The sequence below is a fragment of the Terrapene carolina genome, unplaced genomic scaffold, assembly GCF_002925995.2.
Source record: "Terrapene carolina triunguis isolate 2854851 unplaced genomic scaffold, T_m_triunguis-2.0 Scaffold84, whole genome shotgun sequence".
In the NCBI taxonomy this organism is placed as follows: domain Eukaryota; kingdom Metazoa; phylum Chordata; order Testudines; family Emydidae; genus Terrapene; species Terrapene triunguis.
The window spans coordinates 36,082,123-36,097,060 of record NW_020664435.1 but is presented as its reverse complement, the minus strand read 5'-3'; the positions used below and the strand labels follow the sequence as shown (position 1 = coordinate 36,097,060).

At 48.3% G+C, this 14,938-nt stretch overlaps 1 protein-coding gene across 3 annotated transcripts in view; it reads right to left on the bottom strand.

The window, feature by feature from the left end:
- Window positions 1–14,938, bottom strand: part of PTER (phosphotriesterase related) — a 43,060-nt gene that overhangs the window by 8,230 nt on the left and 19,892 nt on the right. For 2 of the 3 annotated variants that reach the window (XM_024193327.2, XM_026649470.1), the window contains 2 exons: window positions 10,616–11,097; window positions 7,845–8,110 (listed from right to left, as the gene is read on the bottom strand). In XM_024193327.2, the coding sequence (XP_024049095.1) occupies window positions 7,845–8,110; window positions 10,616–11,047 (698 nt within the window). In that variant the 5' untranslated portion in view covers window positions 11,048–11,097. Of the gene's footprint in view, window positions 1–7,844; window positions 8,111–10,615; window positions 11,098–14,660; window positions 14,681–14,938 lie in introns of those variants that run through there. The other variant, XM_024193328.2, reaches the window with a different exon arrangement.

Sequence of the window (14,938 nt, the reverse complement as noted above, 5' to 3'; positions counted from 1 at the left end):
GAGTTAACCATTATAGTCCGTTCCTGACATCTAAATAGTACTGTTATGTGTTGAATGAAGACAAGCATGAAGTTTAAATCTACATACAAACTTCTAAATTTAGGGGATCTGGATACTCCAGTATAGAGATGGGCCTAAGATGCTAAATTCACTTGTAGATGCTGAACTGTACTTCAAAATTCGAGATCATTCAGATAAGACGGTTACTCACCGTTGTAACTGTTGTTCTTCGAGATGTGTTGCTCATATCCATTCCAGTTAGGTGTGTGCGCGCCGCGTGCACGATCGTCGGAAGATTTTTACCCTAGCAACACCCGGTGGGTCGGCTGTGGAGCCCCCTAGAGTGGCGCCGTTATGGCGCTGGATATATACCCCAGCCGACCCAGCGCCCCCTCAGTTCCTTCTTGCCGGCTACTCCGACAGTGGGGAAGGGGGGCGGGTTTGGAATGGATATGAGCAACACATCTCGAAGAACAACAGTTACAACGGTGAGTAACCGTCTTTTCTTCTTCGAGTGCTTGCTCATATCCATTCCAGTTAGGTGACTCCCAAGCCCCACCTAGGTGGCGGGGTCGGAGTGAGACATTGCTGTGTGCAGAACCGCTGACCCGAAAGCAGCGTCGTCTCTGGATTGTTGCACCAGCGCATAGTGAGTAGCAAATGTGTGGACCGATGACCACACTGCAGCTCTACAAATGTCCTGGATCGGTACTTGAGCCAGGAAGGCAGTCGAGGAGGCCTGGGCCCTCGTGGAATGAGCGGTGAGGCGTGGCGTCGGTACACCGGCCAGGTCGTAGCAAGCCCGAATGCAGGACGTGATCCAAGTGGATAGGCACTGAGAAGAGACCGGTGAGCCTTTCATCCGGTCTGCCACCGCAACGAAGAGTTGCGTCGTCTTCCTAAATGGCTTTGTACGGTCAATATAGAAAGCCAGGGCCCTGCGTACGTCCAAAGAGTGTAAACGCTGGTCTTGACGAGTAGCGTGCGGTTTCGGATGGAAGACCGGGAGGAAAATATCCTGGTTCACGTGGAAAGGTGACACCACCTTTGGCAGAAAGGCAGGATGGGGGCGAAGCTGCACCTTGTCCTTGTGGAACACCGTGTAAGGGGGCTCGGATGTCAGCGCCCTGAGTTCCGAGACGCGTCGTGCTGAGGTGATGGCTACCAGGAAGGCTGTCTTCCAAGATAAGTACAGGAGCGAGCAGGTAGCCAAAGGTTCAAACGGAGGCCCTGTGAGCCTGGAGAGGACGAGGTTGAGGTCCCACGTTGGAACCGGCTGTCGCTGCTGTGGGTACAGCCGGTCTAAGCCCTTGAGGAATCTAACGACCATCGGGTTCGAGAAGACCGAGGACGTGAGTTCCCCTGGGTGGAAAGCGGAAATAGCGGCGAGGTGAACCCTAATTGAGGATGTTGCCAAGCCTTGCTGTCTGAGGGACAGGAGGTATTCCAGTATCAAGGGGATAGGAGCCTGCGAGGGAGACGTAGCTCGTTGCTCACACCAGCAGGAGAACCTCTTCCACTTGGCTAAATACGTGGTCCGCGTAGAGGGCTTTCTACTTCCCAGCAGGACCTGTTGGACGGCCTGCGAGCATTGCCGCTCTGAGCGACTCAACCATGAAGCATCCACGCCGTGAGGTGGAGCGACTGCAGGTCGGGGTGACACAGCCGGCCGTGGTCCTGAGAGATGAGATCCCGACTCAAGGGGAGCGTGATCGGCCTCTGTACTGACAGCTCTAGAAGTGTGGTGTACCAGTGCTGTCTCGGCCAAGCGGGAGCGACCAGAATTACCCGTGCATGGTCCCTGCGGATCTTGAGCAGCACCCTGTGGACCAGCGGGAATGGGGGAAAGGCGTAGAACAGATGGTCTTTCCATGCCATGAGGAAGGCGTCCGACCGAGAGCCCGGGGCTCGTCCGTGTAGGGAGCAGAATGCCTGGCACTTCCTGTTGGCCCGAGATGCGAACAGGTCGATCTGGGGAAACCCCCACCTCTGGAAAACGGAATAGATGATGTCCGGGCGAATCGACCACTCGTGCGTTTGGAAGGACCTGCTGAGACGGTCTGCCAGCGTATTCTGGACTCCAGGCAGGAATGACGCCGTGAGATGTATCGAGTGGGCGATGCAAAAGTCCCACAGGCGAATGGCCTCTTGGCATAGGGGAGATGAGCGGGCTCCGCCTTGCTTGTTGATGTAAAACATGGCCGTGGTGTTGTCGGTGAGAATCAGCACGCAACGGCCCTGTAGGAAGTTGAGGAAAGCCTGGCAAGCCAGGCGCACTGCCATCAGCTCTCGGACGTTGATGTGCAGGGCTAGTTGGGACGCCGACCACAGGCCTTGGGTATGATGCTCCCCCAGGTGAGCGCCCCATCCTAGAGATGAAGCGTCCGTAACTAGGTGGAGGGAGGGCTGTGGGGCGTGAAAGGGTACTCCTGCACAGACCGCAGTGCGATCCGTCCACCATGTGAGGGAGGCCAAGACTGCGGTCGGAACCGTGACCACTACGCTCAGGTCGTCTCGATGAGGACGGTAAACCGATGACACCCAAGTCTGCAATGGGCGAAGTCGCAGTCTGGCGTGCCTGGTTACGTAGGTGCACGAGGCCATGTGGCCCAAGAGGGCAAGGCATGTCCTTACGGTGGTAGTTGGAAAGGCCCTGAGTCCTTGAATGGCGCTTGAAATGGTATGAAAGCGGCTGTCTGGCAGGATGGCTCGGGCATGTCTGGAGTCCAGGATTGCTCCAATGAACTCTATTCTTTGAGTTGGTACTAGAGTGGACTTCTCTCTGTTGAGTAGAATGCCCAGCTCGTGGAAAGTGCGTGTCACTATGTGGACATGGGCCTGCACTTGGTCTCTGGTGCGGCCGCGTACCAGCCAGTCGTCCAAGTACGGGAACAGCTGTATCCCTTGTCGACGAAGGAAGGCCGCGACGACTGCCAGACACTTTGTGAACACCCTGGGAGCCGAGGACAAGCCGAAGGGAAGGACTGCGAATTGGTAGTGCACCCTGTTTACTACAAATCGCAGGAAGCGCCTGTGAGGCGGATAAATCGCTATGTGGAAATAAGCGTCCTTCATGTCGAGGGCGGCGAACCAGTCTCCAGGATCCAGTGAAGGGATGATGGTCCCCAATGATACCATGCGGAACTTCAACTTTACTATGAATTTGTTGAGCCCGCGCAAGTCTAAGATGGGCCTTAGACCCCCTTTTGACTTGGGTATCAGGAAGTAGCGGGAGTAAAACCCCCTGCCCCTTAGCTCCGATGGAACCTCCTCTATGGCCCCCATAGCGAGGAGCCCAAAAACCTCCTGTGTAAGGAGTTGCTCGTGAGAAGGGTCCCTGAAGAGGGACGGGGAGGGGGAGTGGGAGGGGGGGGGCGAGGAAAACTGGAGGGCGTATCCCCTTTCCACCGTGCGAAGGACCCAACGGTCCGAGGTTATACGGGACCAAGCACGGTGGAAGCGGGAGAGGCGGTCCCGGAAAGGGGGAGTCGGATCCTGGGTACCGGTCGTGGTGCCGTCCTCGACCGCACCTTCAAAAGGCTTGTCTAGGCCCTGAAGGTGGCCTAGACTGGCCCTGGTTCTGACCGGGTTGAGGGCCGGTCGACCTTCTCCTACCACCTCGACCCCGCCTCCTAGCAAAGTCCTGTCTTGGACGAGGCGGGGGAGGGTAGAACCGCTGAGGCTGCGGCCTGAAGGGCCTGCGCTGAGGCCCTGGGACATGCATCCCCAGGGAGCGCATCATTGTCCGGGAGTCTTTGAGGTTTTGGAGCCTCGAGTCTGTTTTCTCCGAAAAGAGGCCCTGGCCCTCAAACGGTAGATCCTGCAGGGTCTGCTGCAGTTCCGGAGGCAAGCCCGACACCTGGAGCCAGGAGATTCGGCGCATTGCTATCCCCGACGCCAGGGTCCTAGCGGCCGAGTCCGCTATATCGAGGGACGCCTGTAGGGAGGTGCATGCCACCCGCTTGCCCTCCTCTACCAGGGCCCCAAACTCGTCCCTCGAGTCCTGGGGAACCAGTTCTTTAAATTTCCCCATCGAGGACCACATATTGAAGCCGTAGCGGCTCAGTAGCGCCTGCTGGTTCGCTGCCCGCAATTGCAGTCCGCCAGCCGAATACACCTTGCGTCCGAACAAATCGAAGCGCTTAGCGTCCTTCGATTTGGGCGCAGCGGCCTGCTGGCCATGGCGCTCCCGAGCATTCACTGAGGAAACCACCAGTGAGCACGGTTGGGGGTGAATGTACAGATACTCATGATCCTTTGATGGGACAAAGTATTTTCTCTCAACCCCTCTGGCCGTGGGTGGAATAGAGGCCGGGGTCTGCCAGATAGTAGTGGCGTTGGCCTGGATGGTGCGGACCAGCGGTAATGCCACCCTGGATGGAGCATCCGCTGAGATGATCTGCACTATCGGGTCATGGACCTCCGCAACCTCCTCCACCTGGAGGTCCAGATTGCGAGCCATGCGCCGCAGTAGGTCCTGGTGGGCCCGAAGGTCTATCGGGGGCGGCCCGATGGACGACGTGCCCGCTACGGCCTCATCAGGAGAGGACGAGGAAGATGCCCCCGGTGGCAAGGGGTCCAATGGTTGAACCTGCTCCAGGTGCTCCTGGTGTTGGGCATCTCCTGCCCCCTGGTCAGGGGCCTCTGCAGGTGCGGGCACTGGAGCCTCCACGTCCCTTGGAGGAGGGCGGGAGATGGTAGACTCCGGGGCCCTGGTGTCCGAACGGCCAGAGCGGGAAGCCGACAGGGGAGCTCCCTGAGCTTGGTGGTAGGCCCAAGGAGTCCAAAAGGACCAATGCGCAGGCCCTTGCATCGGGTCCTCGGTCTCCTGGAGGTGGCCGGGCTCCACCGTCTCAGATGACCGGGACGCCGATCTCGACGGCCACGGCGGTGCCGAACCCGATGCCGTCGGCACCGGATGGTACGGTGCCGATCGGTGCCGACCGTAAGGGGACCTGTCCCTGCGTTGTTCCGGCGAACGGTGCCGGGACCTGGACCGGTGCCGATAGTCCCTCCGGTGCCGGGATCCCGATCTGGAACGTGACGACGATCTGGAGGAGGCGCGGTACCGGGAGCGGCCTCTCGAGCCCGAGCGGCGCTCATACCGGTGCCGGGAGCTGCGCCTCGACCCCGATCGGTGCCGGTCGTCACGGCGGTGCCGGGATGTTGAACGGCGCCGCGAGGAAGATCTGGGCCGCGAGTACGACCGGTGCCGAGGTGACCCTCGGCGCCGGGACTCCGAGCGGCGTCGGGACCTGCTTCGGGATCTGGAGCGGTGCCGAGAGACTCGTGCTGGCGACGGTGGGCGCACCAGGGCAGGCTTGCCTCTGGACTGCAGCACGCGTGGAGCCACCGGTGCCGGGAGTTGCGACGGCGCCGGCTCCGTGAGGGCGATCAGGTCTCTCGCCGTGGCAAAGGTCTCCGGGGTGGAAGGGAGACAAGGTTCCACCACCAGCCTTGGTGGTGAAACAGTCCGCACCGGACTCAACGGCCTCGGTGCCGGAGTCGACGGTGTGGCCGCCTGTCTTTGGCGGTCCAGCTGCGGACGCGGCTCTACCCCCGGCACCGGGGGAGCCTGTATCTTCGCGGCAGCAGCGTCCCGTGTCTTAGCGGTCTTCTTATGGCCCGGCGAAATGGATCGGTGCCGAGGCTCTTTGGGCGGGCGCGGTGCCGACGTCGGTCGGTGCCGGACAGTCTTTTCTGCCGCACCGGTCGGGCCCGCCGGGGCGCTGCGCACCGAAGCGCTCGGTGCCGGGACAGGGCGCGCCGAGGGAGGATCCGGACTCAGCGCCGCCTCCATGAGGAGCTGTCGGAGCCTAAAGTCCCGCTCCTTCCTTGTCCTCGGCTTGAAGGCCTTGCAGATAGGGCACTTATCTGCTGGATGAGTCTCTCCCAGGCACTTCAAGCAGGAGCTATGCGGGTCGCTAGTTGGCATGTGCTTCCCGCAGGACGCGCACGGCTTAAAGCCAGGAGCCTTGGGCATGGGCCCGGCTGCGCGCCGGGGGGAAAAGGGGAAAAACACCCCCTAAACCCCCGATAACAACTTATAACTATATATATATACACTATAACTAACTACTAACTAACTTGAACAACTATCTAGATAACTAAATACAACAAGAGCAAAGAGAAGCTAGGGAGTGTGGAGATCAGCTAAGCCGCGCTCCACAGTTCCAACGACCGTCAGGGGCGGTAAGAAGGAACTGAGGGGGCGCTGGGTCGGCTGGGGTATATATCCAGCGCCATAACGGCGCCACTCTAGGGGGCTCCACAGCCGACCCACCGGGTGTTGCTAGGGTAAAAATCTTCCGACGATCGTGCACGCGGCGCGCACACACCTAACTGGAATGGATATGAGCAAGCACTCGAAGAAGAACCTGTGTTCCGGTGAGGGCCCATCTCCAAGTGTGTAATGTAAGGATATAATAAATATCAGAACATGTCATGAGTTGTATCAGTGGCTGTTCAGCTGATGCTGCACTTAGAACTTTGTGGCCCTGATTCTCCTCTTGCTTATACTGTTGTTGTTTTTTTCAGCAGTGTAACTCTGTTCAATTAAATGGAATCATGTATAATTCACACCAGTGTAAGTGAGAGGAGAGGCAAGCACTATGTTTAAAAACAATTTGTTTTGCTACATTCTATCGAAGTGGTTCCAAAAGTCCCTGGCACTGCCTGTGCAAGTTGCTGAGCACTCTTGTATCCACAGATTAGGGGGTTAATATGTTTTTTAGAAAGTCCAAGAAATAAATCTACAGAAGATTAATCACATATTAATCCATGAAGAGAGATTGTGTGATGTATATAATTGATTTTTCATTTATTTTTACAGCATTAAAGCATTATTTTAAAAATTAATCAAATGTACCCAAAATGTACATGAATAATTTGGGGTTCTGGTATATATACAAACAATCTGTACTTGAATTGCAATGTTGTGGAACATGTAGTCAACAAGAATCTTCAATAAATGTAACAGAGTTGGGTATAATTTATATGTCCATATTACACCCTTGATGGGGACAAACAATTGAATTGCTGAGAGTCATATGACCACAAATAGTTTCCATTATTCAGCAGCTAGCCACATTAATCAATACTTGGACATTTGCCAAATGATCGCCAGTTACGCAAGGTCACATAAACCTGCTGTGCACCAAATGGCCTGTGTTTCTCAATTCAAGGAGCAGGATACTATCTCTTCCCCGCCATGTCTGTGTTGTGCTGTTTTTGTTTTAAAGGGGGCTAACATATTGCTCTCTGTAATAAGACAGGACCTATCTAAAATCTAACTGGGATTTTTTTAAGCTGTATTGCTTTAAATTGGTTGCAGAGTCTGAAGAACCTGGTTTGGGGTCTGATCCAGAGTCCAGTGGAGTCAAAGGAAGTCTTTCCATTGGCATCAATGAGCTCTGAATCGGGTCCTTGGAGAGCAACCTGATTTTTAAAAGGGATGAACACCTAGGAGCTCCCACTGAAATCAGTGGGACCTGCTGAATGTCCAGCACTTTTGAAAACAAGGCTACTTATTCAGGTGTCTATGTATCGACATAGGATCTGACTTTTTAAAATCTTGGCCAAGATTGCTTGTAGACTAGAAGCCTGATCCAGAACCTCTTGGATTGCATAAGAATAAGCATTATTGTGTTCTTGAATTCTACATAAGCATGATTGTATTCTTGAAATCACTAACCACAAAGCAATGCTTCTTGTAGTGATATCTGATCACTGGATAAACCCAACTGTCTGAAGCTGCCATGTAATTCCCCGAAATTCCACTATTTCTAGACAGCACATCCAGGAAAACCATAGACATATGATACCAGGGTAGCCTATTAAGTTACCTGTCAAGGTGAGACATGACTGTTTTTGAGATATCAGCCCCAGTCTCCTGCAGAATGCGAATAATCTGGAAAGGAGCATCACTATTCCTGCCAGGATGGATTATAATGGGGCAGCCCAGCTGTGACTGAGCATGCGCTGTTGCCTGCAGTACTTTGTTTTCACTCTCAGTCAGAGGCCATGAGCAGCCAATTTCTCCTACAACACCACACTTGATGTTGGTTCCATCAGCTCCACTGAGTATCTCGTTGACGATAACGTTTGTAAGCTAACAAAAATAAAAAGGAAATCCTTTTGTTATTGATACTCTTTGTGTTGCAAAGTATCAGCTCTGGTCTACACACAAAGTTGCACGGGGTCTAACTAATGGTGTTATTTTAAATCTGTTTAGACAAATATATCCAGCTTTGTATACACACTCTTACACTGGTTTAAGCTTGGTTTACATGAGGGTACCTTGTGCCAAGTGCAACCTAAACCAATATAAGCCAGGTTTAAACCAATACCAGAGCGTCCACACAAAAGCTTGCACTGGCTTAACTAAGGGCTGGTCTACACCCAATATTTGTAACGATTTAAACCTATGCAACGTCTGTGCTTAAACAAGGCCTCAAGGTGAAAATTAATAAATATCATATTAGTAGAGAAGGGACAAAACTGTAAATTTTTTTAAAGTTTGGAGAAGATTCTAGTTGTCAAGACCTGAGGAGGAACCATCGGGCCAAATCCTGCTCTCACATATGTCAGAGTAAATCTGAAGTAATTTCACTGACTTCTGAATTGTAACCAAGAATAAAATTTGGCCAACAATCTTTCAGGGTGAATTTTTTTTAAAACAGCCTGTAATTCTGCAGGCACAGATGATGGCATGTAGACACCTGCAAATATGGTCAGGTAGTTAAACTTCTTGATGCTGTTATTTGCCCCCACAAAAACAGGCGCACACTTGTGTGGGCAAAACCGAGGTTGAGAATGTTTAAATATCTGGTCCTGAATGTTTAATATGGAATCATGATTTCAGGGCACACTAACAATTAAGTAAACAAGGAAAGAAAAAGGTCTGGCAAGGCTAATTTACTGTATTAACCTAGAAGCTAGTACCTTAAAACTAGAACATCAGCAAACAAACAAACTCCATGTCTGTCGTTCATTCTTACTCATTCTCTCCCCCAGACATGGACATACAACACAATGGGGTAGATCCTCAGCTGGTGTAAACTGAAGTTAATAGAGCTATAACAACTGAGACTAGCTGAGCATCTGCCCCAATACTTCTGCACAGTAACTGTAAACTTTCCAATTCATGGATACAACTGAGCAGTTAACAAGAATGGGTAATGGGCAACAGAATACAGTTCTTAGAATTCCTTATGGCTGTCTGAAGAATACCATTTGTGTTGCAATGTTCCCAACACAGGGCTTACCTAAATCATACCCAGTTTAAGCAATCATGGCATGGATTGGTGGAGACACTAAATCCCTCCCTTGTTTAACTAATGCTAGTGTCAAAACTTTCCATTTACTTAGCTGTATCCTAACAAAAAGATAGACCACAATGTCCATATAAATGTCTCTATGGAATCATTGAACATTTTTCATTGATCAGTCACTGCAGACATCTACATTCAGCCAGGTACCTGCCAATATCCTGGACTGGATTAAGCATTGATGGAATGGACTGCAGACTACACTGCACTCTGAAGAACAGCTTGAAAGCTTGTCTCTCTCACTAACACAAGTTGGTCCAATACAAGATATTACCTCACCCACCTTGTCTCTAATATCATGGGACCAACACAGCTTCAACAACACTGCACACACTGCACTCTGTAAGTCACCAGTGGTCCATGGACCACAGTTAGAGAACTTTTACCCTATGGATCCATTCAATTTGGCCCACCTATTGAGAAATGGCACCAGTGCGAACGATTTTGGGCTGCTCCTCAGCTGACATAAATCATTAAGGTCAATGATGCTAACCTCAATGGAAGTATGCCAGTCAACACCTGCTGAGTATCTATCTCTGTGCTTTTAAGATTAATTTTACTCTTTTGTAAATATAGCAGATGTTTTTAGTTTCAGCTCAGATCAGTACATTCACACTCTTTGGGCTGCTCAGTTCTCTTCTGCCTCGGAGAGTTCCCCTCTCCCTTCATCATATCATCTTAAAGACAGCTGAGTGGATATTTATTATGGTGAGGTGTAGGGATCCCAGCCATGCTCAGGACCCCATTGTCCTAGGCATGTACAAACACAGAGATGGTCCCTGCTCCAAAGACCTTAGTCAGACAAAGGGTAGGGAAAAAGGATATAATATACAGGCAGAGTGAACAGAGGGATGGTTTGCAAATAGCCTGTCAGTGCCACAATTATTTATTTACTTCCTTTTAAAAAACCTTTTGGGTGTTTAGTTGGGATGGATTAGCTGAAAAGAGGGACAAGGAAAGTAGAGGAGACATTAGACTATTTCCATCCCAATATTTTGTAAAAAGGAAAAATTTTCACAGCTGTGCCAGGATGCTGTACACATGTAGCCATTTTTCACTGTTAGGTCATAATAAACCCCTAAAAGAAAATGGAAATGCTGAGAGATCAGAGTGGCAATACTGGGTGCAGATACAATTTACACAAACACAATTATCATTGTTTGCACAGGTTTTCAAGAAGAGTATATTTAGATTTTTATCAAGTTGTGCTTGACCTGTCACTGATCTCCTGTCATCTGTACATTATCAGTCGGGCAGTATTTTACTATTTACTTGTTAGTACTTACCTGCTCCACTGACATAGCTTGTGTCTCGGAAGAATGAGTGGCATGCACATAAAACCCAGCACCGGCAATAATGTGGACCCCGGTTTCCTCAGCAAGCTTCTTTAAAGTCTTTACATCTCGGCTGATACCCATGGTTGTGTTTTCCACTATAGTCCCACCACCTGCTGCCTTATAATGTAATAGCTCTTCCTTTACAGCATCTGTTTCCTGACACAGAAGAAGGTTCTCTTTATGGCTGTAGGGATTCTGTTTAATCCAAAACAAGTTCTTCATCTCAATGGGCCCATCAGACAAAGCTTCTTGGCCTGAAGAAGGCGGGACATAACAGCAGCTGTAGTTCATTGTCAAGTGTTCATGGGTCATGGTGCAGCCAAGCTGACTTGGCTCCACAAGGCCCAACACGGTCTGCACTTTACCACACAGGGAAGGCATTTTTCTTCTTATTTTAAAAGGAAAGAATCCAGATTCTAAACAAGCATTTGCTGGAAAAGAGGAAGGGAAATAAAACATGAAAAAAGTTGTATAAAAAGCAATAAAGCGCATATAAAATATAGGAATTTCACTCCCAATGCAGATTGTTCCTTACAATATATTTTTAAACGCTTTGTCCAGTCTAGTTTTAAGATGGAGTTTCCTTTACTCCCTTGTGGGAAACTATCCCACAGTTTAGCAGACTTCCCTAGCAGGGAATTTTCCCTGATATTCAGCCTACATTTTCCTTTTGAACCGTTACTCCCAGTTATCGTCCCCTGGCTCACTCTTATTGTTAATATTTAGGACAGCTGTTTGGAAAGTGGGGGAAAAAATCACAAACATGCTTTGCTTGCTTGTAAGGAAAAAAATGATTAATAAATGTCTTTGCACACTAACATCCTACAGGAACAGTGATAGATAGAACTTGTAAGGAGTGTTTCAAACAAGGAAAAGATAGCAGCCTTGCCTACTAGCTCAGAAAGGGGGTGGCTCTCAAAAGAGCAAAGAGATGGTAGTAGGAAAGGCAGAAAAATGGAGCATGGTTGCTGGCACTGTTGTGCTGGCTGAGGTTATGTCTACATTACCAGCTAGGGGTGTGATTCCCTGCTCAGGTAGACATACTTGTGCTAGCTCTCATCCGAGCTTGCATGCTAAAAATAGTAGTCACGGTAGCACGGGCAGCGACAGCACATGCTAGCAGCCCCAAGTTCAAACCCATTTGAACCCAATGGTTATGTACTCTGGGCTTCGAGTATGTGTCGTCGCTGTCCGTACTACCACAGCTATACTACTGTTTTTAGCGTGCTAGCGCAACGCGTGCTAACATGAGTACGTCTATGCGAGCTGGAAATCACACCCCTAGCTCATAGTGTAGACGCAGCCTAAGTGAAGAAAGAGCTGTGTGATGGTGGGGAGAACCAATACGAAACAAGATCAGATATGTAGGGAGGGGCACAGATACGTACGGACCTGAGGGCAAGGAAAATAAGTTTAAACTTAATGGAGCTGATAAAAGGGAGCCCTAAACAATTCCTCTTTGACTTTGGCATTTACACCCCATAGCAGTTATTGTAGTTCCATTTGGCCCAGTTCTTTCACTCTTTCTTCATTAGTCCATGTCCCCTCCAGACCCTTTTGTGGCTGTGAATTTCATCGAATATTTGCCAAAACCTTTCCGGTGTTCTGAGCCACTTTAGGCAAGGCCCTGTGTAACTGGCAGAAAGCTGGACCTGAATTCTGCCGGAAGGACCCGTAGATTCTACAGCAGGCTGGAAATTCAATGGCAGATCCAAATACATTCCAGAATGGAAATTTTTATCAGATTATGTAGGGAAATGAAAAATGCAATTGGCACAACTATGTTTATTTTCTTGTTAACGTCAATTATTTAAAACTGTTTACACACGTTCGGTTTTCAGTGTGGTGCAGATTTTCACATTGACAAAAAGCAGCAGCATTATAGAAGTTGTCAGGGGAAAAGCTGGAGGTTCTGTCAATTAGGCAGGAGGCAGTTGGGGCTTTTGGCATCGAACGTGTGAAAGGAGTTTTGGAGTTGTGATGGAGTCCACTAGTTGCGCTAGAGGAGAAAGGTGACATTTCCATTACTCACCCCCTGAGCCATCCAGTACCCCAGCAGCATTTCTACCATATTTAGCACCCTGTCATGTCATTGTCTGACACTATTTGTGAGTTCTGACCCTTGTGTCCTAGTCCCCTTGCTCTTTGATTGTCATTTCTAGTATGGTGGTTGACATTAGAAATAATGCTAAATTCGAAGTTAAATTTATATCAAGATATTTACAATGTAAAAAATTCTCATTCCAATTAAAGGAAAACATCACAATTTATTGTGGTAACGCAATATCCCATTACGACATATGTTTCCTTTTTAATAGCAACCACTGTATGTTCATTTAGGATTCTCTGCTCCCCAGCAGCTGTCACATTTTGTCAGCTTGAGCCACCAGCTGAACATACTTGGCATCAAGGCTGAATATTACTTGCCTGATACTTTCCATTTTTAAAAAAAAATATTATCCTCCAAGATTGAATATACCCTTTCCAAACCCAGGAATCTGCCTATGTTTGGACACCTTGTTTGCCCTACTGTGTGAAGATTTTGAGGGGACAATCTCCACCTATTTTAGTAACCTGAGGTCAAATTCTGATCTCAATTACACTGGTTTAAATGTGGAATAACTCCATTGCAGTTCCTCTGGATTTACATTAGTGTAACTGAGAGTGGAATTTGGCTCCTGAACAGCAGGGATTCCTACAGCAGAAATTCAGATCCAGTTCTACTTCTCCCAAGCCTCACTGGGAAAATATTGTTACCTGAGGTGATTAGACTAGCATTTCTTTTATATGGCTGAACCTACAATATTATTTTTCTTCAGCTAATTTGGATTAAACAATGTCATGTTATTCCTTTAGACATTAAATGGGCAGTGATTATGATATTCTTTAAGGCTACTACCTACAATTGCACCACGTCAAAGGTTTCCAATCTGTAAAAATGTAGCCTGAATCTCTACAGGTTAGAATTAGCACAACTCTCTCTCTCCCTCCCTCCCTCTCTTTTTAAGTTTACTTCCCGTATTAACACTAAACAAGGCTGACTACCCAGTTCAGGTTAGATCTGCCTGATGCTAGCTGCAAAGGCTTGAGGATATGTAGTTATAATTCCTAGTCAAATAAAATCATGAGTTATGAAACAAAATACATGTTTAATGATGTCCAGAGGATAGGACTAACTGGAGCACACATTATTGATTAAAGAGAGAGGTCTTTCCCTTTCTATCTCCCTTTTAGTGAATAATATCATAAACATGGGTCTGTTACTGGTAAAGCCCTAAGAGCAGATTTTTTATGTTTAACTTTCTATCTATTAATGCGACAGAAGAACAAAGTCAAAAGGGCATTGAGTCCTAGATCTCAAAGGGGTTAATAATGTCTAGATCTCTGATCTTTAGGGCTAAACAAAGTACGACAGTAATCCCATTTCATAGCGACAAAGAGTTACAATAGCTACCCATAGTGTTCCAATCTAAGCATAAAATACCAGCTTCCTCAGATTAGAGACTGACACTCTATAGTAAAGAGTTTTCAGTGACTGTGGTTAATCTATTTATGAAACTTGGCCAACCTTAAGAGACAGATATGGTTGATTTACTGTATTTGTGTGTCCTGTGTATAAGCAGACACTGTATGAAAATCCCAATTAGAAAGGACTGTTCTGTTATGGATTTAAAGAGTAAATGCCAGCAGAAGTGGTTGTGCTGTATATGGTAGACTTAATATAAAACATTACTTGGGGACATTTCCATAACATGGGATTACAATAATAGTGCTCCAGGTGGGTCATTGTGTTGACTTGTTTGCGACAGTACAGGAAGGGTCACTTTGCTAAGACAGACTCCTAATTTATTAATATAATGAGCTGGTATTTGTCAAATAAAGTCACAAGGGCTAAGATTTCGAAGAGGACTGCACTTGTGTGAATCATTAGAAGCAAAACACCTTTCTCTTTCAGTAACTGTGGTTGGTTGTGATTAAAATCAAGTTGTCTGACCTCATCATTAACTGAATGTTCTTGATTAGAGTTGGTGTTCTGTAGACCAGCCTGCCATTTTGGAAAAGATTCAATGATCTGAGTCATTCTTGTCATTCCTATAGTCCAGGCAAAGAGAGTAAGATGATTGTCTTAAATATTTAGTCCTTTTCTTGCTGTTTTTTTCTTCCCACTGAAAAACTATACTCTCACATTCAACCTAAAACTGGCAGCATAACCAGTGGTATTTACAATCCATATAAAACCATACTTCCAAATTATTTTTTTTGCACAGCCTC